General features: G+C 46.6%; 1 protein-coding gene across 3 annotated transcripts in view; it reads left to right on the top strand.

Annotated features, from left to right (window-relative positions):
* The window catches only part of ift81 (intraflagellar transport 81 homolog), a 153525-nt gene that overhangs the window by 100567 nt on the left and 27054 nt on the right, over nt 1-25904 (top strand). For 2 of the 3 annotated variants that reach the window (XM_038789145.1, XM_038789160.1), the window contains 5 exons: nt 2594-2683; nt 4242-4328; nt 15894-15965; nt 16069-16154; nt 18674-18719. In XM_038789145.1, coding sequence (XP_038645073.1) covers nt 2594-2683; nt 4242-4328; nt 15894-15965; nt 16069-16154; nt 18674-18719 — 381 coding nt within the window. Of the gene's footprint in view, nt 1-2593; nt 2684-4241; nt 4329-15893; nt 15966-16068; nt 16155-18673; nt 18720-19873; nt 20184-25904 lie in introns of those variants that run through there. The other variant, XM_038789154.1, reaches the window with a different exon arrangement.

Genomic DNA, 25904 nt, shown 5'->3' with positions numbered 1-25904 from the left:
GGAGGGGAGGTGGAGGAGGGGCTGTGGTATGAAGCCCTACTGTGGGTGAACGCCACGTCGTCCTGTGCAAGACTTGTGCTCATACAGTTAAAAGTGGTTCATCGGGCACACTTAACAAGGGCCAGGATGAGTCGGTTGTTTTAGGTGGTAGAGGAAAAGTGCGAGCGGTGTGGGAGGGGCCCAGCGAATCATGTACATCTGTTCTGGACGTGTCCTAAGCTGACAAACATCTGGGGCTCCTTCAGCACCGTGTCGGTGACCTTACAAGTGGAATTAGAGCCTGATCCCCTAGAGGCCATTTTCAGGGTGTTGGACCGGCCGATGCTTCAGACGGGGGCAAGGGCAGATGTTTTAGCCTTCACCTCGCAGACTGCTCGCAGACAGGTTTTATTCCAGTGGATGTCAGCTTCTCAACTCAGTTACAGTGAAATGAATGTTGAGTAGAATTCACTGAAAGGGCTGAGTTTGACTTGCATTGGTTTTGTGTTGAGCATCGAAAAACTGCAATTAGCTGATCTCAATCTGAAATTTATTTAAGAAAGGTTACATGTTTTGCATCAAAATACCGTGCAAGAACTTGGGTAGTTTAAAAAGTTACAAGTTTATATCAGACTGATCTATATGGTAGCAAGTGAACAGATTGTGTGATATCACTTCTATCTCTAAGGAGTGATCATGAAATCCTGGAGCAAACAAGTGGAATTAATTTTTTGCCGTCTTCACAATCCTGTAGAGTAGCTATTGTTATGGGCCAGGGTTTAGAGAATCCCAAAGTGTATCATGGAGTTCCACTGACCCACAACTTTTAATAGATTGTGGTATGGGGAGCACACGGCTCACTCTACAGGTTTGGTACAGCAGAAAATGGACCAGTGGTTTTTAAAACAAAACAATGTTTACTCTATGAACTCATGAACTCAAGTTAACCTTTTTAAAACAAACAGTGAATATCTTAGCAACCAGTAAATCAAATACACCCCCCAAAGAATACAACACAAAGTAACCTGTATGCTGTCCTTTTACACCCAAAAGACTTAACAAACCGTCAAACTGGAGCACGATTAGGTTTACATTTAATACTGAGACCGTTTACAATTCTGAGTTCACCAAATGATCCATAGATAGTCTTTGGATGGCAGAGATCACAGCAGATGCAGCTCACTGAAAAACACTGACACACCCAAGCTTTCTAAAACTGAAATTAAAACGCAGACGTAGAGCTCAGCTCCACCCACACTCTGATATCACTCCAGTAACATGAGCAGCTCCATTTCTTAAAGGTACATTTCTTAAACACCCATTTCTTAAAGGCTACTCTCACATGACATTATGTACGGCATCTGAATTTTGAATTGTCAGAGGATGATGCGCAAACTTAATTTCATATACATTTTTTTCTTGTCAATTTTCTTGTCAATAATCACAAAGATAGTTTTCATAGCCACTAGGCATCTTACTCAAGCAGTATTGTTGAATTCAATTGCCCATCTTTCAATAATTTAGCCCTACCATTTACAGCAAAGTAATCATTTAAAACAAAGAAGGAAACTTTAACACTTAAATTTCTAGGAACTTAGTCAATAAAGCTGAGTAAGAAAAATGCCACAATTACTATTATGTAGAACAGTTCAGCTAGGTTAAGCTGCAACAGTCAATTCAGTGTATATAATTCTCTAAACCTAACATACTCATAGTAACAACTTCATGAAAATGCAGTCAGGTAACGATGTATTGCATTTTGATTTAAAGGAGAGATGCCATGTATTTCCATTGCTGTCACTCAGTTAGAGAACTAGTTTGTTACTTGATAATTGAACATTTAATTCATACCAAACAAAAGAAAAAAATACTGTTGAGGCCATTCAGTTGAAATCAAACTAATTAGATTTCCACGTACATTCACGATATAGAGTGGTTGTTTTGTACATTTGTAATGATAAATTAAAATCTCACATGACTATTGTATTTCTTTCTTAGAAGTATGTGCCCTTTAAATCTAATGCCATGACCAATTAAAATGTTTTTAAAAAAATTTAATATTTCCTTGTAAAGGTACTTTTCTTCCCTTTTGTGATTGCTGGTGCCTATATGTAACTAAGAGAAGAGCAACCTGTTTTCATATCATTGACAACAGGAATCTGAAGCTGACCACAAGGAAGTGGACAACAGCAGCCGTAGGAGGTTTCTTGGTCATTTCATTCACTTCATCAATGCCTGATGCTATTTTAAAAATTCAACTTGTTAAGTTTGGCAAGATGAAGAATGTCAATACTGGGAATGAACACAGCAATTTCCATTTTTATCCTACAGTGTTAGCACCAAACTGTGCCTGGTCAGGAATAATAAACCAAATTAAGTTTTTGATTCTATATTAATCGATCTGTATCTGAGTTATAAAAAAAATCACAACAAAAAAACTGTTTGGTTCAGAATGCGTTGCATAGGTGAAATCTTTGTGTGTAGAAGTTTAACTTTGTACTTCTGATTGTGGAGATAAAGAGAATTGGAGTAGGTGAAAAAGAAATGCTGCAAGTGGCAATGCACAGACCTTGAATTGGTATCTTATCTTTTGTTGTTGAAAACATTTCTACAGGTAAAGAAACTTAATGCCCTTATTGCTGAAAAGAAGACCGCCTTGGCTCCTGTCATCAAAGAACTACGACCATTGCGACAAAAGTGTCAGGTACGTCATGGCCTTTAAACCAGCAAAGTGGGCAATGCTGCATTGTGTTTCTACTTGTACATCTGGTTGTCAGTTGCTTACAATATTAAAGCATTAAATCAGTTCACCAAATTGCATCATTGCATTTGCAGACAAATTGCCTATCAGCTGGTAGCACGGTGGCGCAGTGGGTTAGCCCTGTTGGCTCATGGTGCCGAGGTCCCCGGTTTGATCCTGGCTCTGGGTCACTGTCCGCGTGGAGTTCGCACATTCTCCCTGTGTCTGCGTGGGTTTCGCCCCCACAACCCAAAGATGTGCAGGCTAGGTGGATTGGTCACGCTAAATTGGCCCTCAATTGAAAAAAATGATTTGGGTACTCTTTTTTTTTTTTAAAAAAAAAAAAAAAAAAATTTTTTATTGCCTATCAACCACAGAATAGCTATAATTGTACAGGGAAGTGTTTGAAGGAGTATTATCTGGGGAATAGTTGGCCTTAAACAAACACAAATCTCACATTAACGGCATTCAATAACATGTAACTGTTTTTGACCCTAAATATAAAGTGTTGCTTTTTCACTCCATACGCAAGTCCACCAATTTGGTTTACTTGAGCTTATAATTGTAAGTGTATTTGAGAATACAAAGTCTTGACCTGTGATTAACAAGGACACACTAGGCAGGATTCTCCATTGGCTGACTCCGCAATAGGAAAAGGTGACTGGGCGGAGAATCAGTTCCGAAGCCAAAATCGCGGCAGGTGCCGATATGACGCCAAATCGCAATGCTCCAGCACCTTAACAGCGGCGTCAATGCATTCTGGAAAGCACGAACAGCAGACTCAGTTTGCATATCATTAGCGGACCCGACCGGTATTCCCTGGGGCCTCCGTGATTCTCTGCCTCCAATGAGACGAGTTCCCGACAGCCTGGTTCACTTTCCTTTTAAAAATCGTGAAACCATGTAGCGACTGCTGAGGGAGAGAGAGGGGGTACGGAAGGTGTCCAACATCGCCATAGTTTGCTGATAGTTGTGCTGCTGGCCGGGGGGGCTTCTGCCAGGGCCGGGGGTAATAGTGGGGGGGGGTGTCCATGAAGTGGGCTCTGGGATCGGGGTGGATGGGCAGGGAATACCATTGCTGCAGCCAGTAAGGCAGCCATGCAGCTGCGCACACCACTAACAGCCCACTTTGTGCCCTATGACCCCAGCCGACCCATCAGCTGTATGGGCACATTCCAGCACAAGCAATGCCATCTTCTTGGCTGGCATGGTGCGAGTGAGGATTGTAATGTGTATGTGCGGCTGCAGCTTGTCAGCCTCCCAAGTGTCGATCACGAACCCGGCATATCTCACACCGTTTTTCATTGGAATCGATTGTGTTCCAAACGGCACCAGTGCTAGCCTGTCAATGGTAGTGGAATTGGTCCAGTTGTGGCGCCGGTTTTTCTGTCGTAAAAGTCCAAAGATTCTGCATTGGTATCAATACTTAGTCTCAGAAATGGAGAATCCCTCCCACTGTTTTAGTGTCTCATATTGCTTGCTCACAGTTTCATTTATGTCATATTTTGCCATTTCAAATTAGGAATTAACTCAAGAGTACGAAGAAAAAAAATCACTCTATGACAGTTGTGCGGCGGGCTTGGAAAGTAATCGTTCTAAGCTTGAACAGGTAGGAAAAGGATCATGCACATTTTACTTATTCAGTAATGCTGGCAATGTGTTGCACAGTTTAATTGCATTGAGAAAACTTACAAAATAACTACCTGAATCTCATGGTATCAGTAGAGAAAATGTGAGGGTGGACACATATTCTCAATGTTAAATGGTATCATTCAAATGCGGAAGTAATCAGATTTGAGCATTTCCTTTCTCCTCTTCTGATGGAAAGGAGTCTTACTGTCGAAAGGTTTGTTAGGATCCCAGACGAGAACCCAACTATTGCAATTTGTAAAATGAGGAAATGTTACTGCACCACAGGAGTGTTAATACTGACCCACGGATTTATTTTATGTAAAAACAAACTTTAATTTAAACACAGAATTAACTAGTTAACAGTTACTATAGTTCGTAAGAAGAAAAAAACCTTAACTTACTTCCTGAACCTGGCACTATATACCAATTAAGCCAACAATATATTTCAAACATCACTCATGAATAAAGTAACACCAGAGTTTTACTTGCTTTTCTCTGTGCAGAATCTTTGGAGAGAGAATCTTTCAGGAACAGACTGGAACACCTTTGTTCAGTTAAGATTTCTAGGACCAACTGTCTTTTCAGACAGACCTGGCCTCTCCCATGAACTACATAATCTGCATCCAAAGCATAAGGCATTTGTATGTCTCTTATTTTTTTTTTTTTAAATAATTTTTATTGAAAGAGTTTTTCCATACAAACATTTACCCCTACTAATTTTTAAATTATTTACAACACAATCCCTCTAGGCAAATGTCCCTCCCTCGCCCGCCCTCTCGCGCGCACCAGTCCTCTCCCCCCCCCCCCCCCCCCCCCCCCCCCCAGGCAACCTTAACAAACAAGGCAGCCTGCAGTTTCAGACATGAGCAGCGAGCAGACTTGCCCGCGTTACAGTCGTGCATGTCCCCCCACGACCCTTGCTCCCCCCCCTCCCCTCCCCCCCTCCCCCCCTCCCCTCCCCCCCCTCCCCTCCCCCCCCTCCCCTCCCCCCCCCTCCTCCCTCCCTCCCCCCTCCCTCCCTCCCCCCCCCTCCCTCCCCCCCCCCCCCCCCCCCGGGTTGCTGCTGCCACGACCCCGAACGTCTATCTCTGATCTAAAAAGTCAAGGAAAGGTTGCCACCGCCTGGAGAATCCCTGTACTGACCCTCTCAGGGCAAATTTGATCCTTTCTAGCTGAATATAGCTAGCCATATCGTTAATCCAAGTTTCAACGCTTGGAGGCCTCGCGTCCTTCCATTGAATTAATATCCTTCGTCGAGCCACTAGGGACGCAAAGGCCAGTATTCCGGCCTCCCTAGCCTCCTGTACCCCCGGTTCTACCCCGACCCCAAAGATCGCAAGCCCCCATCCTGGTTTGACCCTGGACCCCACCACCTTCGACACCGTCCTTGCCACCCCCTTCCAGAACCCTTCCAGCACCGGACATGCCCAGAACATATGCACATGGTTCGCTGGGCTTCCCAGACATCTGACACACCTGTCCTCACCCCCAAAGAACCGGCTCATCCTTGTCCCCATCATGTGAGCTCTATGCAGCACCTTAAATTGAATGAGGCTCAGTCTCGCACACGAGGAGGAAGAGTTGACCTTCTCCAGTGCATCCGCCCACGTCCCGTCTTCTATCTGCTCTCCCAGCTCCCCTTCCCACTTGGCTTTCAGCTCCTCCCCTGATGCTTCTTCCGCCTCCTGCATTATCTTGTAGATGTCTGATATCTTCCCCCCTCCGACCCAGACCCCTGAGAGCACCCTATCACTCGCCCCCTTACTGGGGAGCAGGGGAAACCCCTCCACCTGCCGCCTAGCAAATGCCTTCACTTGTAAATATCTGAACATGTTTCCCGGGGGAGCTCAAACTTCTCCTCCAGCCCTCCCAGGCTCGCAAACCTCCCCTCTATAAACAGGTCCTTCAGCTGCCGTATGCCCACCCTGTACCAGCTCTGAAATCCCCCGTCGATGTTCCCCGGGATGAATCTATGGTTCCCTCTTATTGGCGCCGCCAACAGACCTCCCATTTCCCCCCTATGTCGCCTCCACTGCCCCCATATCTTGAGGGTGGCCGCCACCACCGGGCTCGTGGTGTACCTCGTGGGGGGGAGCGGCCATGGTGCCGTTACTAGGGCCCCCAGGCTTGTGTTGCCACAGGACGCCCTCTCCATTCGTTTCCAAGCTGCCCCCTCCCCTTCCATCATCCACTTGCGCACCATTGACACATTTGCCGCCCAGTAGTACCCCGAGAGATTGGGCAGTGCCAGCCCTCCACTGTCCCTACTCCGCTCCAAAAAGACCCTCCTCACCCTTGGGGTGCCATGCGCCCACACGTAGCTCATGATGCTACTCGTCACCTTTTTGAAGAAGGCCCTAGGGAGGAAGATGGGCAAGCACTGAAATAAAAACAAGAACCTTGGGAGGACCGTCATTTTGATTGACTGCACCCTCCCCGCCAGCGACAACGGTACCATGTCCCACCTCTTAAATTCCTCCTCCATCTGTTCCACCAGCCTGGAAAAGTTCAACTTGTGGAGGGTTCCTTGCCACCTGCACCCCTAAGTACCTAAAGCTCTTTCCTGCTCGCTTGAAGGGGAGTCTCCCAATACCCTCTCCCTGGTCCCCCGGGTGTATCACAAAAACCTCGCTTTTGCCCAAATTTAGTTTGTACCCCGAAAAGTCCCCAAACTCTGCTAATAGTTCCATTATCTCCGGCATTCCCCCTTCTGGGTCTGCCACGTACAGCAGTAGATCATCCGCATATAGCGATACTCGATGTTCCTCCCCTCCCCTAGTCAGTCCTCTCCACCCCCCTGAACCCCTCAGTGCCATCGCCAACGGTTCAATCGCCAGTGCGAAAAGTAGGGGGGATAGGGGACATCCCTGCCTGGTCCCTCGGTGGAGCCCGAAATACTCCGACCTCCTCCCGTTTGTCACTACACTCGCCGTCGGGGCCGAGTAGAGCAACTTCACCCACTTAATAAACCCTTCCCCAAACCCAAACCGTTCCAACGTCTCCCACAGGTACTCCCACTCCACCCTATCGAATGCCTTCTCCGCGTCCAGCGCTACCACTATCTCAGCCTCCCCCTCCACTGCCGGCATCATAATTACATTCAGCAATCTCCGCACGTTCGTGTTGAGCTGCCGCCCCTTCACGAACCCCGTCTGGTCCTCATGGATTACCCCTGGCACACAATCCTCTATTCTAGCTGCCAGGATCTTTGCCAGCAACTTGGCATCCACGTTCAGAAGCGAGATAGGCCTGTAGGACCCGCACTGCACGGGGTCTTTATCCCGCTTCAATATCAGGGAGATCAGAGCCTGCGACATTGTCGGGGGCAGAACCCTCCCCTCTCGCGCCTCATTAAAGGCTCGTACCAGTACCGGTCCCACCAAGTCCACATTTTTCTTATAGAATTCCACCGGGAACCCATCTGGCCCCGGCGCCTTCCCCGCTTGCATCTGACCTATTCCCTTGACTAGCTCCTCTAGCCCTATTGGCGCCCCCAGCCCTTCTACCAGCCCCTCCTGGACCCTTGGGAACCTCAATTTGTTTAGGAAGTCCTCCATTCCCCCTCTCCTCGTCGGCGGCTCAGACCGATACAACTCCTTGTAAAAATCCCTGAAGACCCCGTTCACTTCTTGCCCCTTCTGCACTACCTTCCCGCCCCTCTCCTTCACTCCCCCAATCTCCCTAGCCGCATCTCGTTTGCGAAGCTGGTGTGCCAGCATCCTGCTCGCCTTTTCCCCATACTCATAGACCGCGCCCTGTGCCCTTCTCCACTGCGTCTCTGCCTTCCTGGTGGTCAGCAGGTCGAACTTGACCTGCAGGCTGCGCCGTTCTCCCAGCAGCCCCTCCTCTGGTGCCTCCGCATATCTCCTATCCACTTCCAATAGCTCCCCCACCAGCCTCTCCCTCTCCTGCCTCTCCTTTCTTTCTCTGTGCGCCCTTATGGAGATCAGCTCTCCCCTGATCACTGCCTTCAGGGCCTCCCAGACCATCCCCACCTGCACCTCACCCGTGTCATTCAAGTCCAGATAGCTCTCAATGCTCTTCCGGACCCTTTTACACACCTCGTCGTCCGCTAACAGCCCCACATCCAGCCGCCACAGCGGGCGCTGGTCCCGCGCCTCCCCCATTTCCACATCCACCCAATGTGGTGCATGATCAGAGATCGCAATGGCCGAGTACTCAGCTTCCCGTACCCTCGGGATCAGCCCCCTGCTCAACACGAAGAAATCGATTCTGGAGTACACTCTATGGACGTGGGAGAAAAAGGAATACTCCCTCGCCCTCGGCCTACCAAACCTCCATGGGTCTACTCCTCCCATCTGCTCCATGTACCCCCTCAGCACTTCTGCCGCTGCCGGCCTCCTATTGGTCCTTGAGCTCGATCTGTCTAGCCCGGGGTCCAGCACTGTGTTAAAGTCCCCCCCCATGATCAAGCCCCCTGCCTCCAGTCCCGGAATGAGGCCCAATAGGCGCCTCATAAAACCCGCGTCATCCCAGTTCGGGGCATATACGTTGACCATCACCACTTTCTCCCCCTGCAGCTTACCCTTCACCATCACATACCTACCCTCCTTATCCGCCACCACCTCCTCCGCCACGAACGACACCCTCTTTCCCACCAGAATCGCCACCCCCCGGTTCTTTGCGTCCAATCCAGAGTGGAACACCTGTCCCACCCACCCCCTTCTCAGGCGAACCTGGTCCACTACCTTCAAATGGGTCTCCTGTAACATTGCTACATCAGCCTTCAGTCCCTTCAGGTGTGAGAATACCCTTGATCTCTTGACCGGCCCATTCAACCCCCTCACGTTCCAAGTGATCAGCCGGGTCGCGGGACGACCCGCCCCCTTCCCCTGCCGATTAGCCATGTCCTGTTCCCTGCTCGCCCCGGGTCGACCCTCCCCTTCTGACCCGCTCCCCATGGCGATGTCCCCCTCCCCCCACCTCTCCAGTCCTCCACTTCCCGTTTCTGGTCTTTTCAGCAGCAACCCGGTGTCCCTCCCTAACCCCCCCTCCCCCCCCCCCCCCCCCCCCCCCCACCCCCCCCCCCCCCCCCCCCCAGGCTAGGACCCCTCCTAGCCGCGATGTACCCTCCATCGTACTCCCGTAAGTCAGCTGATTCACGCTGACCCGGCTGCTCCTGCCACACTCCGACTCCCCCCCGGCTCGGGGGGGGGGCCTCCCCCCCCTTGCCACTCCTCCCTGGCCCCGCTCCAGCGCGGGAAAGGTCGCCATTGCTAGCCACGAAAAAACATCAGAAGAAAAACCACAGCAAGAGTTCAAAATCCAAACAAAGAATTCAGCTGAAAGTACCCGAGCGGCTACGGCCGCCAAGTATCCCCTGGGTCTAATTCGAGTCCAGTTTCTCTTCCTGTACAAAGGCCCACGCCTCCTCTGGGGACTCAAAATAGTGGTGTTGGTTCCTGTAGGTGACCCACAAGCGCGCTGGCTGCAGCATTCCGAACCTGATCCGTTTTGCATGTAGCACCGCCTTCGTCCGGTTGTACCGGGCCCGCCGCTTTGCCACCTCCGCACTCCAGTCCTGGTAGACCCTCACCGTCGAATTCTCCCACTTGCTGCTCCTTTCCCTCTTGGCCCACTCCAGCACTCTCTCACGGTCGCTGAGTCGCTGGAACCGCACCAGCACCGCCCTCGGGGGCTCATTTGCTCTTGGCCTCCTAGCCATGACCCTGTAGGCCTCTTCCAGCTCCAGGGGCGAAGGGACGGCCCCTGCCCCCATCAGGGAGCTCAGCATTTCTGCTACATATCCCGGGAGGTCTGACCCCTCCAGGCCTTCTGCCAGGCCCAAGATCCTCAGGTTCTTCCGCCTCATTCGGGTATCCAGCTCCTCAAAACGGCTCTGCCATTTCAGGTGGAGTGCCTCGTGCACCTCTACCTTTCCCACGAGGACCGTGGCCTCCTCCTCCCTCACAGTCATCTCCTGTTGCAGCTCCCGAATCGACGCCTCTTGGGTCGCCTGGGCTCCCATCAGCCTGGTGGTCGTCGCATTCATTGACTCCAAGAGCTCCATTTTCAGCTCCGTAAAGAAGCGCAGGAGAGCGGCCTGCTGCTCCTCCGCCCATTTCCTCCATTCCTCGGGTGCTCCACCGGCCGCCATTTTGGTCTTCTTCCCCCGCTTTTTTTTGGGAGCTGCTGTTGCTTTCTTTACCACCCCACTCCGGGTACCGACCATAAAGTTGGTCTGGTTCTCTTCAGGGAGCCTTCCCCCACCGGGATTTGTCCTTACAGCGCCGTTGGGGCCCTCCAATCGGCCCGAAAACACCTTTGTAGCAGGAGCAGCCAAACGTGCGACTTAGCTGGTCATAGCCGCAACCGGAAGTCGTATGTCTCTTATAAGACCTGCCTTGACCTGTTTAGCCAGAACCAAACATAATACCCCTCATAATTTATTTACACCCCAGGGGTCCTTCAAACATAAACAGTACTCCATTAGCTAGCTGTCTGTAAACAAGTAAATGGTTCTCAAGCTATTAGCAGAACACTTCACCTGAAAATCAGTAATTATATCACTTTTACGACGTCTTGATCACAGCTCTAGCAGTCATACTTTCTGTATGCATCGTAACCCAGGTTTTAAAAAATATATATTTATTAGGTTTTAAAATTCACCTCCACCCCAGAGTCAACTGCCAGAGAGTCCAAATCCCCAAATATGGCCATCAGTGGGTTGGATTATGAGGAAAGGGTTAGTAGACTGGGGCTGTACTAAGGATGCGGGGAGATCTTGTAAATGATGCAGGGAGGTTGTTTCCACTGGCGGGTGAAAGCAGAACTAGGGGGCATATCCTCGAAATAAGGGGAAATAGATTTAGGACTGAGTTTAGGAGGAACTTCTTCCCCAAAGAATTGTGAATCTATGGTATTCCCTGCCAGCGGAGCAGTTGAGGCTCTTGCAGTAAATGTTTTCAAAGGGCAGCACGGTGGTGTGGTGGTTAGCACTGCTGCCTCATGGCGCCGAGGTCCCAGGTTCGAATTCTGGCACTGGGTCACTGTCCGTGTGGAGTTTGCACATTCTCCCCATGTTTGCGTGGGTTTCGCCCCCACACCCGAAGAGGTGAAGGATTGGTGTATTGGCCATGCTAAATTGCCCCTTAATTGGAAAAATGTATTGGGTACTCTAAATTATAAAAAAAAAATGTTTTCACGATAAAGATAGATATTCGGGCGGGAAAGTGGAGCTAGTCCACAAAAGATCAGCCATGATCTCATTGAATGGCGGAGCAGGCTCGAAGGGCCAGATGCCCTACTCCTCTTATGTTCTTATAACTACCCAACAGGAACGACCTATGACACCTACAGGTAAAGACCTTTCACCGCAAGGAGAAGACAACATACCCACGGACCCCGAGACGCACTATGTTAGAGGAACTATTGGACGGGGCTAACCTGAGAGGGGGAGCTGCACGAAACTGTACGGGCGATTATTAGAAAGGGCAAGCTCCCCACTGGACGAAATATAGGAAAAGTGGCAGGAAGAACTAGGGATAAAAAGAAGGTGGGACTCGGGAGCGAAGCACTAAACAGGGCCAACACCACTTCCACTTGCGCAAGGCTAAGCCTCATGCAATTGAAAGTGGTGCATAGAGCACACCTAACAAGAACCCGAATGAGTAGGTTCTTCGTGGAGGTGGAGGACACATGTGAACAGTGCCAGGCAGGCATGGCCAACCACACCTGGGGCAGGTAGGTAGCACAGTGGTTAGCACAGTTGCTTCACAGCTCCAGGGTCCCAGGTTCGATTCCTGGCTTGGGTCACTGTCTGTGCGGAGTCTGCACGTTCTCCCTGTGTCTGCATGGGTTTCCTCCGGGTGCCCTGGTTTCCTCCCACAAGTCCAAAGTTGTGCAGGTTAGGTGGATTGGCTAGGCTAAATTGCCCTTTGTGTCCAAAAACGGTTAGTTGGGGTAACGGGGATAGAGTGGAGGTGTTGGGAATAGGGTGGAGGTGTGGGCTTGGGTAGGGTGCTCTTTCCAAGGGCCTGTGCAGACTCAATGGGCCGAATGACCTCCTTCTGCACTGTAAATTCTGTGAAACAATGAAACACCCACATGTTCTGGGCATGCCCCAGACTCGTTTAGTACTGGACAGCCTTCTTTCAAGCAATGTCCAAGGTTGTGGTGGTGAGGGTGGGAGCCAAGCCTAAAAGTGGCAGTCTTAGTGCTGGCTGGTCCAATATCATGATTTATGGGGAAGGGGCTAACGCCCTTGCCTTTGCTTCCCTAATCAGCTGCTGAAGAACCCTGCTCGGCTGGCGATCAAGAGCACCACCCAAATCTGCAGACTGGCTGGCAGACCTGTTGGAATTTCTCCACCTGGAGAAGATCTAATTTGCCATCCGAAGGTCAGAGGAGGGCTTCTGCAAAATGTGGAGGCCATTCACCAGGGGGAGGCTCCTTACGCTGTGGGCCGGGCCTTCTCGCTCTGGACTTTTTCCACTCCTGGTTTCCACACAGCCTCTGGAGTGGCTGCTGTTTGGCACTTTTCTCACGTAATATGGTGAGTAGAGGTGTGGGGATGTTTTTCCTTTGTGTTGGAGGCTATTTTGGGTGAAAAGGGCCTATTTTTCAGGTTTGTGGGAGGGGAGCCGTCTGATGTGCGACTTCTCAGCACATCCCTGTCACCGGAAGTAAGGGGACATTATTTAAAAAATTAGGGGTTGCCCTTATTGGACACAGATGAGAATTTTTTTCTCTGAAAGATGTGCAACATTTGAGCTCACTGCCTCGGAAGGCAGTGGAAGTGGGGTTGCAAAGTATTTTTAAGGCAGGAGTAGATTCTTGTTAGGCAAGAGAATCAAAGGTGGGTAAATGACCAGGATCAGATGGACTGTATCCCTGGCTTTTGAGGGAAGCTATGGAGAAAATATGGATGTTCTGAGGACCATGTTACGATCTTTACTAGATACAGGTGAGGTCCCAGAGAATTGGAGGTCTGCACATGTAGATCACCACATTACAGGAAGGACATAATTGCTTTGGGGAGAGTGCAGAGGAGATTTACAAGAATGTTGCCAGGGTTTGAAAATTGCAGCTACGAAGAGAGATTGGCTTGTTTTCTTTGGAACAGAAGGAGCTACGGTTGACCTAATAGAGGTGTATAAAATTATGGGGGGCCTGGATTGGGTGGACAGGAAAGACTTGTTTCCCCTAGCTGAGGGGTCAGTTACCAATGGACATAGAATTAAGGTGATTGTGGAAAAAGATTAGAGGGGACATGATGAAAACCTTTTCCACCCAGAGAGTGGTGGGCATCTGGAATTCACTGCCTAAGTTCTTGGTCGAGGCTGAAATGCTTAACTCATTTAAAAGGTACCTGTATCTGCATCTCAAGTGCAGTAACCTGCAAGGCTATGGACCAGGTGTTGGAAAGTGGGGTTAAAATAAGCGGCTAGTTTCTTATTTTGGCCAGTGCAGACATGGATTGAATGGCTCTTTCTAGACCGTTTCTTGACCGTAACATTTCTATGGTTCTGTGGTTATTCTGTGGTTCCATGGTTATTGGGGTAGATGGGAATGTAGAACTGAAAACACAAACAGATCAACCATTATCTTGTTGAATGGCAGAGCAGGCTTGAGGGGCCGAATGGCCTACTTCTGTTCCTATTCGTACGTCTGTATGTATTTGTATCAGTTGGCAGAAATGTTTGCTGATACTCTGTGCTACATATGCTCACATCCATGCAAAAGACCAGATCATGCAAATTTGCTGGATTAATGTGATTAATTTGTTGGAGTAGATTTATGCCCTAAGCTACCCAAAGTTCCTAATAACCAGGTAACTGAGATTTCTGGAGCTTGACAGGAATTGTCTTACTGATTTAAAAACTAAATCTTTTTGAAACCTATCCTGTACTTGACCAAAATTATGTCAGTTTCAGTGACTTGAAGTTTTTCGGACCTCGTGTTCGGTAGGTCAAATAGGCTGGATTATTTTTCCAATGTGAATATCTCTTGCCTCTATAATAATAGAAGACGAACGGCAGAGAATAAGATCCTATGGCAGTAATCAGAAAGCAATCGCTATTACCCCTACTATTAATGTACATTTATACTTGATATATTTTGTCCAATTCTTTAGCTTCAGTGTTTCCATTTTCACTTTCCCTCCTTAGACATTTGGATAGCTTATGAAGATGGCCTGATGCGCCAAGAATGGGTTTGTTCACTTTAGTGGGAACCAGCACTTTAAGACTGCCTGGGGCCGGCAGAAATAACAAAAAGAATTGCTACCAAATGAATATTGCTGTTCATGCTGCTAGTAATAAACTATCCACAATGTAGCTATGAAATCTAGCATATTTCACACTAGACCATGAATTTTGGGGTTTAGGGTTAACTTTGAACAGACACATCCTCCCTTGATTTTTCTTCCTTTTAAAGATGAGGCTGAGAAAAGTAAAGTTAATTCCTAGTGTTGTAAACCAGCATGGTAGTTCTTATCATTGGATCAGCTTATTAAAGTTTCAGCTGATTGAGACTACTGGCGCCATCAACTAAGTTGAGTTAAAGTCTGCTAAACAGTGCATTTAGCAGACTGCTTCTCTGCACCTGCAGCGCTGAGAAACATCTCGCCATTCAATGGCACATTGCTGTTTTTTTTACCTCGGGGAGATTCTCTCTGCCGAGGTCACACTTGGGAGGGTTTTCCTGCCGGCAAGCTGAAACTTGCCAGCAGGAAATGATCCTTGCAGATTGGGGCACCATTTTGGAAGGCTACCCTGATCTCCCCCCACCCACCCCTCCCTCTCACCGCCCCCCCCCCCCCCAAACCTTGGGCAGGCCCCCAAGAACCCCTCCTCCAACCCCCCTCTACCTGGTATGGCGCCCTATGCCTGATCCCTAGCAGTGCCAACCTGGCACACTGGCAGTGCCACCTGAGCAGCCTAGCACCGTCAGGGTGCCAGGCTGACCATGCCATGGTGCCCGGGTGCCAGAGGGAGAGCTTGGGAGGCCCCTCCAAGGTGCCGTTATGCCTGGTCCACATTTGTGTGGACCAGTACCAATCAGCACCCTGGCGAGATCTCACAGGCGTGGCCATTGAGCCCCGGGCGCCAGGTGAATATATTTAAATGAGTCATGCAAACTATTTAAATATGCTGATCTGGACTTCGTCCAGTGACGGTGAGATCCAGATCACGATGTCTCACGAGATTCAACAGCCTCGTCCCGACATCCAAGTCGGGCGCAACGAGACTGCTGAATCATGCCCTATAACTCTGCTTTCTGTAGGACCAGTGATTGTTTTTACATTCTTTTCATTATAAAATGCATTTTTCTGTATTCATAAACTTTATTATGTGCATTATAAGTTTTGTTTAGAAAAGGGTACTTTGATTTTTAAAATAAATACTATAAGCTAATTTGGGGGATTGTACCCAAAAATAATTTCAGTTAACATTCAAAGTAGTTATACACCAGATTGGGGATATAAGTTTATTTTTATACGTTATTCAAAGAAACATAGGGTGAGTATATGTCATAATTTCATTTAGCCATGTGATTCTTAAATTGGAAATTTTTGCAGGAAGTCCAAGGGCTTCGAGAAGAATGTGGACAGGAAGAAACTAGATACCATTACATCAATTCCTTGAAGAAGGTAACTACCCATATAGGTAAATTACCATAAATGAACACTGATTTTAATTGTTCTGAGGGAAAATAAAAGGATGCAGATGTTTAAATTGTCTTCTGTTTAACAGATTACTGAAAGGCAGATACAGCGAGCTGCTGATGAAATGAAGCTATACGTTTCTGCAGATCCACAAGAAAGAAGAAAAGCCTTAAGGTAAATTTACAGATTCTAAGGGGGGTGTGTCACCAGAACAGAACGGTGAACAAGGAGGGGGAGGGTGGAGAAGATATCACAGCGAAAGCAGGGCACATAGAAGGAGAGAGCAAGAAGGGACAAAGAGCAATAGGCACAAACAACCAGGGTGGTGAGTGCACCCAGTGGGCATGTGTTCTCCCCTCTCCCCCCCCCCCCCCCCCCCTCCCCCCAGCTGAAATAACTCCGATACCAGGAGCCAACCGAGGTGGGGGGCAAGGCCGCACAGTGGTATTGGCTGACCACCGGGGTCTCCCAAAATTACTCCTCCACTCCCTATAACTATATAAAAGCTCCCTCTCAGGAGAGCACAGCTAGCTAACGGCCCTACATGACCCAGAGGGTATACCTCGGGCACCAGTCTGGCCCAGCCAGCACACAGCTGCCATTTGTTCTCTAAATTTTTTCTGCTGTCTTTTATATCTTTCTCGATTAGCCTTTGGCCTTAATAAACACACCCTGTAAGATAGGTTCTCTATGTATGATAATCAAAACATGGTTGATATGTGTGTTGGTGTTGTCTTATTATGTAACGTTTGGTATAAAGGGGGTGATTCTCTGAACCCTGCGCCGGGCCAGAGAATCGCCGCAACCACGCCCCGACGCTAGCGCGCAATTCTCCAAGGTGCGGAGAATCGGCGCCATTTGCGCCGGCGCGTTTGACCCAACCACGGGTCGCTGAATCGACGGGGTCGCCGATTCTCCGGCCCGGATGGGCCGAGCAATCACACAGATACGACAGAGTCCCACCGGCGCCGTTCACCCCAGGCCGCTACCGGCGCGAACTCTGCGCGAAGGGCCAGGGGGCGGCCTGTGGGGCAGGGAAAAGCGATCCTTCACTGGGGGGGGCCTCCGACAGGGTCTGGCCCGCGATCATGGCCCACCGATTGGCAGGCTGGCCTTTCCCCCCCTCGGGCCTACTTTCCTGCGCAGCCGGCCCCTGAACACCGAAGCTATGTTGAGTCGGGGCCAGCGCGCAGAAGAAGTCCCCCGCACATGCGCAGGTTGGCGCGGCCCAACTGCATATGTGCGGGTTGGCGCGTGAACCGCTGCAGCGCAGTGCTGGCCCCCTGTGGGGGGCAGAATTGGTCATCCCCGTGCCCGTTTCGCGCCATCATGAAACGACACGGTGTTCACAACGGGGCGAACACTTGCGTTCCATTTTGGAGAATCGCCCCCAAAATGTTCAAAATCCAACAAAAATATTTTAAAAAAGGAATGCCATAACGATCCATTAATAGAAGCTGTGATGTTGTTTCTGTACTCGTTAAAATTTATATTGCTATTAAATCCTGTGCTGTTCCAGCTGGAACTTTCATGAAGGGTGCTTTGTTTAAGTATTCCATGCCACTTGTAGTTTATGGCAATATCTCAGTACAACTGTTTATGTATAACTGTCTTGCAAACAAGAATTTCCCATCTTATTCTTTCTTGACTTGGACAAAAATGGATTTATTTTACATTCAAGTTATTTTCCTTTTGGCAATCTAATTGCATAAAATTAACACATTGTACCACAGGGTGTAGAGCACCTGTTTTCTCAGTAATTCACCACATTATAACTTAACATAACTTTATTGTGCAGGAATAATACATTGTGAACAAAGATGATCTTTCTGGAGGATTTTTTTTTTTAATAAAGTGCCTTGGTGGCCATATCAGAGTGTGCTAATAGAATACTTGGAATGGATGAGAATTGAGTACATTTTTTTTTTAAATTTAGATTAGCCAATTATTTTTTCCAATTAAGGGGCAATTTAGTGTAGCCAATCCACCTACTCTGCACATTTTTGGGTTGTGGGGGCGAAACCCACGCAGACACGGGGAGAACGTGCAAACTCCACACGGACAGTGACCCAGAGCCGGGATCGAACCTGGGACCTCAGCGCCGTGAGGCGGTTGTGCTAACCACTAGGCCACCGTGCTGCCCCGAGAATTGAGTACATGATGTGTGCATTGGAGAAAAGCTAGAAAAGGCTACTGCATAAAGAAAACTTCACAAAAATTAGGGTTTATCCTTTTTGTCAATGTGAAAGTACATACATTAAATGAATGGTGTAGAATACTTCTTACTTATAAGGCTGTGAGAACCCCAAATTAACCAAACTATATTTGGTGCAAAAATGCTGGTTAATATGATTGTTGATTTGAAAAGATAATTCCCCAGGAGATAGCTTTCAAAAAAATTGGCTTCCAAGATAATTACACTTTCATACAGGAGGAAGCATTTTAAATCCGTCATTGTGAACAATTTGAATTATATTATGTGCTTTTCAGACTTCAGGAAAAAATGATCATGCAATACCGGCCAAAATAATTGTTTAACTAAAAATAGGTCTAATGTTCAGATATTCTAATGTAAATGGTGATCCTATACTGCAGTCTTGTTATGCAACTGTTTGTAATTCCAGTTGAGTAACTAGCAAAAAAACAGTATAATGGGTACAGGTATTAATTCAGTAACTATTTTATCTTTTTAGGGAGCAATATAATCGTAATATCCTTGAGCAAGAAAATCTGGGAAAGGTGAGTCTCTTTCTGTGGAATAGGCCATGTAAGGATTGATATTGTATTTTGTGAAAATCTATCTTGGCTAACTCATTGCCTTCTGGCAGACAATGAAGGATCCAGCCAGCTGTCCAGAAATCCTGGCACAGTTATACCAGAAAGAAAACTTTGTAGCTGTTGTCATCGGTAACTAATCTCTTGAGAAGAGGCAGCATCAGCAGTTGTGAATTCAAGCATGAACTGTAGCAACAGGGAAGCATGTCATTTATAACAACAGCACATTCCTTTTTAAATAGTTGCCGAGGAAACTTGTACAGTAGTGGTAAATAGATGGAGTCGTGTGTTGCATATTAACTTAAATTTTAAAATTTGTTGTTCTTTCATCAAGATTTAAGAATGCTAATGTGCAGCAGGCAGCTGGACTGAGTTGCATTTGTTTAGGGTGGCATATGATTATTCCCAGATGACATTGATGCTGACGCAGATTCACATACTCTTGGATCTGGGACTAAGGTTTCTTCAATTTCTTGCTTATTTTACTTTTCCCATATATGGTTGGGAATGAGATTGTTTGAGTTGCCTAAAATAATTTGGCTGTCCACTAAGAATCTGAAATTCTGATCCATGTGGATAAAACGTTTCTTGAATATTGAAATGGGAAGAAACGTTTGCATGAATTACTTCCAAATTCAGTTTGAGAAGTTTATTTTTACCTTTCCTTGCTCTTATTTTATCAATTGTTTGGTGCTGCAATTCATATTAAAGTTCTTGGGTGCGAGTTAGATGGTCTGTTAAATGTATTACTGGGTCAAAATAATTTAGTTTAACTTTTAATTTACTTGATCAAGGTAATATGTGAGTTTAAGAAAGCAAGTCTCTACAAAGCTTGCCAATAGCATGAGATGACAATATCAAATTTTCCATTAATCTACTGGCCCCAGGGAACAGACCAAACTTGTTCTCGATGACGACAGATGAAGCTGAACAATGGGCAGCACTGCTTTTTAAATATGCAACTATTGCATTGAGAGGCAGGTACTTTACTTATGTTACTGAACCAATATTGAAGCGTGAACTTCTTAATCTGTTTACAGTTGTGTTGGAAGATTTAAGATAATTGACCACTTAACTCCCAAGACTGGCCTGGGATAACTTTTCTCTTTAAATCCCAGATTTTCTGAACAAGATCAAGGACTGTGGGTGCAAGCATACATCCTCTTGCTCCATATTCAACACGTTGTGCTGTGCAACTTCAACAATGCTTATAATTGCGGTTGAGCCACTGAAAATTAAGTTCTTCTGTAACCTATGCCTCAAAAGAAGCTGGGAATATATCGATTTGTCATTCAGTAGTCTCATACTTCATAATAGAGCATTTCCTGCGTTTACCTGTCAGAACATGCTGCACCAATTTATGCCGGATTTTTAACCCATGGTGCTAGGGCAACATGTCAGCCAGTATACAACTGCAACCAATACATGACCTTATTTTTTTTAAATTGAGCTTTTTGAAACATTAAAAGAGGCATACTGTGGTGCCAGTCAATTGTAATCTATCATTTTTTTAATCATTAAACTATTCACCAGCATGTGGAGACAAAGAAGCATTGTTCTGCACATGTATTTGGTAACCACTTGCAGAATTCTGCCTTGTATGGTGTGGGGTCAGGACCCACATTTGATCCTAATGTCAGGATCTTGACCCCAACAGAAAATCCAGTCCAACGCGTCAATAAATTGTTGTAATACAGGAATCTCACTTCAATTGATAACGTCTGTTTGGATAACACTATTTATAGTCGCTTGGTCGTATGTAACTTGAGTATTGCTGGAAAAAGAGACATGCTGTTGGAGCTTTTCACCTTGTGCTCATCAGAACAAATGTAAGAATGCCACATTTCAAAGGGAACAACAATTTAAACTGCATGAGCAAAGGGGTGCCGATCGGTTAGCAAGTTGGCTTTATTGGTCAAGATGTTACCATGGTGAATGTACCAGGAACTTATTTTAGCTCTTGTTTATTCAAAGAAAGTTGCAATGTCCGGACATACTCCTTTTGTCTGCAATAAATAGGTCCCTGCATAAGAATATGTATAGCTTCTAGCAAGTATAAAAGCAAGTCCAAGTGATCATCATAAATTGGTTAATGTAATTCTTATCACAGTCAAGATTGCTCAGCAAATGCTGCCCAAACACATCTATTTAAAAAAAAAAAAATTTAGAGTACCCGATTCTTTTTTTTTCCCAAGGGGAAATTTAGTGTGGTCAATCCCCTACCCTGCACCTCTTTGGGTTGTGGGGATGAGACCCACGCAGATACGGGGTGAATGTGCAAATTCCGCACGGACATTGACCCAGGGCCGGGATCGAACCCGGGTCCTTGGCACCGTGAGACATCAGTGCTAACCACTGTGCCACCATGCTGCCCTGCCCAAACACATCAAACGCTATATCAATTCACTCCATATGATATAAAGAAGTGGCTGAAGGCATTGGATACTGCACAGGCTATGTACCCCGACAATATTCCAGCAATGGTATTGAAGACTTGTGCTCCGAAACTTGCCGGGCTCCTGGGCAAGCTGTTCCAGTACAGCTACAATGCCGGCAGCTACCCATTAATGTGGAAAATTGCCAAGGTATGTCCTGCACACAAAAAGCGGGACAAATCCAATCCAGCCAATTACCATCCCATCAATCTACTCTTAATTATGAGTAAAGTGATGGAACAGGGGATCAAAAGGTCTATCAAGTGACACTTTCTTAGCAGTAACCTGCTCAGTTTGGGTTCCACCTGGATCGCTGAGCTCCTGACCTCATAGAGCCCTGGTGTTTTACAGCACAAAAAGAGGCACTTCAGCACATTGTGTCTGCGCTGGCCATCGAATAACTATACTAATTCCATTTTCCAGTATTTGGTCCATGGCATGTATGCTATGGCAATTCAGTGCTTATCTAAATCTGAAGTGCTTGCCAAAGTCTCAGTTCAAACATGCACAAAATAATTGAACTCCAGAGGTGAGGTGAGAGCGACTTCCCTTGACATAAAGGCAGCATTTGATTTGTGTGACATTAAGGAGCCCTAATAAAACTGGGGCCAATGGGAATTGGGAAAAACTCTGTTGTTTGTAGTCATACCTAGAACAAAGGAAGATGTTTGTAGTTGTTGGAAGTGAATCATCTCTTTTCTAGGACATCACTGCAGGAAGTCCTCAGCATAGTATCCTAGGCCCAACCATCAGCTGCTTCATCAATTACCTTCCTTTCATCATAAGGTCAGAAGTGGGAATATTTGCTGATGATTGCACAATGTTCAGCATTGTTCGTGACTCTTTAAATACTCTTCACCATCCTCCAGGGAGGTGCTATGCTGGTTTGTGGTGGCCCTTGACCATTGAGTCCGGACATGACGTTGTGCAGTTGGTTCCTGTTTCAGTGGCAACCTAGCTGTGTGAGCTCTGCCCTGAGGGGCCGCTGCACTCCTACACGTGGACCGTCCAACACTATGGACACTAGTCAACAGAACCCTGAAGTTCCTGACCCCCTTCTCATTGTCCATGTGCAAATGCAGCAAGACCCTGACAATATCCAGGCTTGGACTGACAACATCTGCAATTTGTCTGCATATTCCACCAACTTCACCAAATCCTTTTGAAGTTTGATACGATCCTTCTTGCAGCTCACAATGCTTCCAAGTTTCATGTCATCTGCAAATTTTGAAATTTTGTCCAATACACCAAAGTCGAGAAGATCACAATAGCTACAACATGAGTAAGATTCCCAACGCTGACCCCTTGGGAACTCCACCACAAACCTTCCTCCAACCTGAGAAACGTCAATTAAACAATACTCTCTGTTTCTGTCACTTTAGCCAATTGCATATCCATGTCGCTACTTCCCTTTTGTTCCATGAGCTATAACTTTGCTCACAAGTTTATTGCACTGCATCAAATACTTTTTGGAAGCCAATGCACATCATATCAACAGCATTGCCTTTATCAACAGAAATCCATACTGGCTTTTCTTAATTAATCCACATTTGTCCATGTGACTACAGTATTAACTTTGTCACAAATGATTGTTTCTAGAACTCACTCCACCACTGAAGTTAGAGTGACTGGTCTGTAGTTGCTGGGCTTATCTTACACTTTTTTTGAACAAGGGGGTAACAATTATAATAAAAACAGAATATAATGAAAATGCAGCATCTGTTGAGAGTGAAACTAGAGTTAATGTCTCAAATCCAATATGATTAATTTGGATTTTTTTGCTGACAGACCTGCTGAGTTTTTCCAGCATTTTCTGGTTTTATTTTAGATTTCCAGCCTCCACAATATTTTGCTTTTACTTAAGTGTAACATTTGCAATTTTCCAGTCTTAGTCTAACAAAAGCTGGAAAATGATGGCTAGTGCCTCTGCAATTTCCACTCTCACTTCCCTCAAAATCCTTGGATGCATGTCATGTGGTCCGATGCTTTATCAGCTTTAAATATAGACAACCTATCTAATACTGCCTTATCAATTTCAAATGCTTGTAGTGTATCAATTGCGTCCTCTTTTAATTAATTCCAGTTATGCAGGCTTCGCTGGCTTGGCTATCATTTAGTACCCATCCTAATTGCACAATAAACAATGAAACCAGAAGCTTCTAAAAGTATATCTCCCATCAACTTTTCCAGCATACTTGCCACATATGCCCTCGCGTCCGAACCCTCACTGCCCTCAGGGAGGCCAACAATCCTTGGGTTCTGTCTCCTGAACCTGTTCTCCAAGTCTTCCAACTTCTCCTGCAACCTTTTCTGGTGGTCCTTCATCAGCCCCACCTTGACCTCCAAAGCGGTTAAATGGTCCTCTTGCTCGAACACCTTTTCCTTTACCTTCTGAATCGCCAGTTCATGGGTTTCTAGACCCTGTTCTATCCGATTGATCGATGCTTTAATCGGGTCCAGCGTATCTTTCTTTAGCTTGGCGAAGCTCTCCTCAAAGAACTTCACCAGCTGTACCGTTGACCACTGTGCCACCGCATCAGGATCCTGCAACACCGCCATGCTTTCCTGTGCTGCTGGCTCTGCATGTGTCTTCCTTGCGTGACGGTGTCTTCTTACACAGCCACTTCTAGTGCACTGCTCCATACACTGGTGGGAGATTTCTCCTCGCTGTCTCACCACTGATTTATCCAGTGAAATTCCGAAAAAAATGGAAGAAAAGGTACAAAAGTTTAATTACAAGCACTAGCTACCAAATGTGCGACCTCCTACTCCATGGCCGCCACCGGAAGTCTTCGGGAACGGAGAATTCACCGCATGTCTTTCCTTCTGCTTTTCTTGTCGCTTTCCCACTTTTGCTTTGACATCTGGATGTAACAGATCAGATGAGACTTTGGTCTTCTACCAATCAACAATTCAGCTGTTGAGAGTCCCATAGTTGTCTGTGTGATACAATAAAATCCTTGAGAGCTTGGTCCCTAAAGTATCACCTGCCATTCGAATTGAATTGAATTTGATTTATTGTCACGTGTACTGAGGTACAGTGAAAAGTATTGTTCTGCATACAATCCAGACAGATTGTTCCATACATGAGAAAACATAGGATGTGCATAATACAAAATGTAAATACATAGTCACAGGCATCGGGTGAAGCATGCAGGAGTGTAGTACTACTCAGTAGAGACGATGTGTAAAGAGATCAGATCAGTCCATACGAGGGTCATTCAGGAGTCTGGGAACAGCGAGGAAGGAGCTGTTTTTGAACCTGTTAGTCCGTGTTCTCAGACTTTTGTATCTCCTGCCTGATGGAAGAAGTTGGAAGAGAGAATAACCCAGGTGGGAGCGGCCTTTGATTCTGCTGCCTGTTTTTCCAAGGCAGCAGGAGGTCTAGACAGAGTCAATGGATGGGAGGTGGTAGTTTCTTACGGTCTTGGGCTAAGCAGTTACCAAATCGGGCTGTGATGCAACTAGATAGGATGCTTTCTATGGTGCATCTATAACAATTGCTATGAGTCAATGTGGACATGATGAATTTCCTTAGTTTCCAGAGGAAGTACAGGCGCTGTTGTGTCTTCTTGGTCGTGGTGTCACCATGGGTGGTCCAGGACAGATCATTGGTGATGTGCACACTAGGAATTTGAAGCTGTCAACCATCTTCACCTCGCCACCATTGATTCCGACAGGGGTGTGTATGATACTTTGCTTTCTGAAGTCAATGACCAGCTCTTTGGTTTTTCTGACGTTGAGGGAGAAATTGTTGTCGTTACACCACTCCACTGGGTTTTCTATCTCTCTCCTGTACTCTGACTCATCGTTGTTCGCAATCCGACCCACTGCGGTCATGTCATCAGCAAACCTGAAGATGGAGTTGGAGCCAGATTTTGCCACACAGTCGTGTGTATAGGGAGTGTAACAGGGGGATTAAGCACACAGCCTTACGCAGCTCATTCTCTTCAGTCCTTCCTTCAATGTCTGAACAGCTCGCTCTGCCAAATCATTTGAAGTTGGATAAAAAGGCACCATACGCACATGGTATATGCCATTACTTTGCAAGAACAATGGCATAAACCATTGAAACAACTCACTTGTAAATTTTGTGCCATTATCAGAAACAACAGAATCCGGTAACCCTTGAGTTGCAAAGACTTGGCTTAGCTTCTCTATGATACTGGGAGCTGTAATGTTGCTCATGATGTACACTTCTAACCACTTAGACTGTGCATCTATAATGATTAAAAGCTTGTGACCCATGAAAGGATCTGCAAAATCCACAAGAAGTCTCGACCAAGGACGGTCAGGCCACTCCCAGTGATGTAATAGCGCTACTGCCGTCATCATCTGGTTAGATGTACATGCAGAATACTTTGTTCTCCAAATTCCTGGTCCATATTAGGCCACCAAACATATGACCTAGAGGCACCTGGATGAGCCTCATGAATTTCATCCTTTACTTGTGAATGACCATGGGGTGGAACGACCACTCTTGACCCCCACAGTATGCAACCATCCTGCACACTTAACTCACCTTTGCACCTCACATAAGGCTTCAGCCCCTATCTTCTGTGATAGATAGCCATCCTTGCATCGGAAATCTTTTATCTTGTGACAGCAATGGATTTAAGATGCTCCACAAGCATAACACTATAATAGATTCCTTTTTATGTTAATTGTCAATCTCTTTTCATAGTCCCTCTTTATTTCTCTTAATTGATTTTTC

The sequence above is a fragment of the Scyliorhinus canicula genome, chromosome 1 (assembly GCF_902713615.1).
Source record: "Scyliorhinus canicula chromosome 1, sScyCan1.1, whole genome shotgun sequence".
In the NCBI taxonomy this organism is placed as follows: domain Eukaryota; kingdom Metazoa; phylum Chordata; class Chondrichthyes; order Carcharhiniformes; family Scyliorhinidae; genus Scyliorhinus; species Scyliorhinus canicula.
This window is presented reverse-complemented; position numbering and strand designations above follow the sequence as displayed.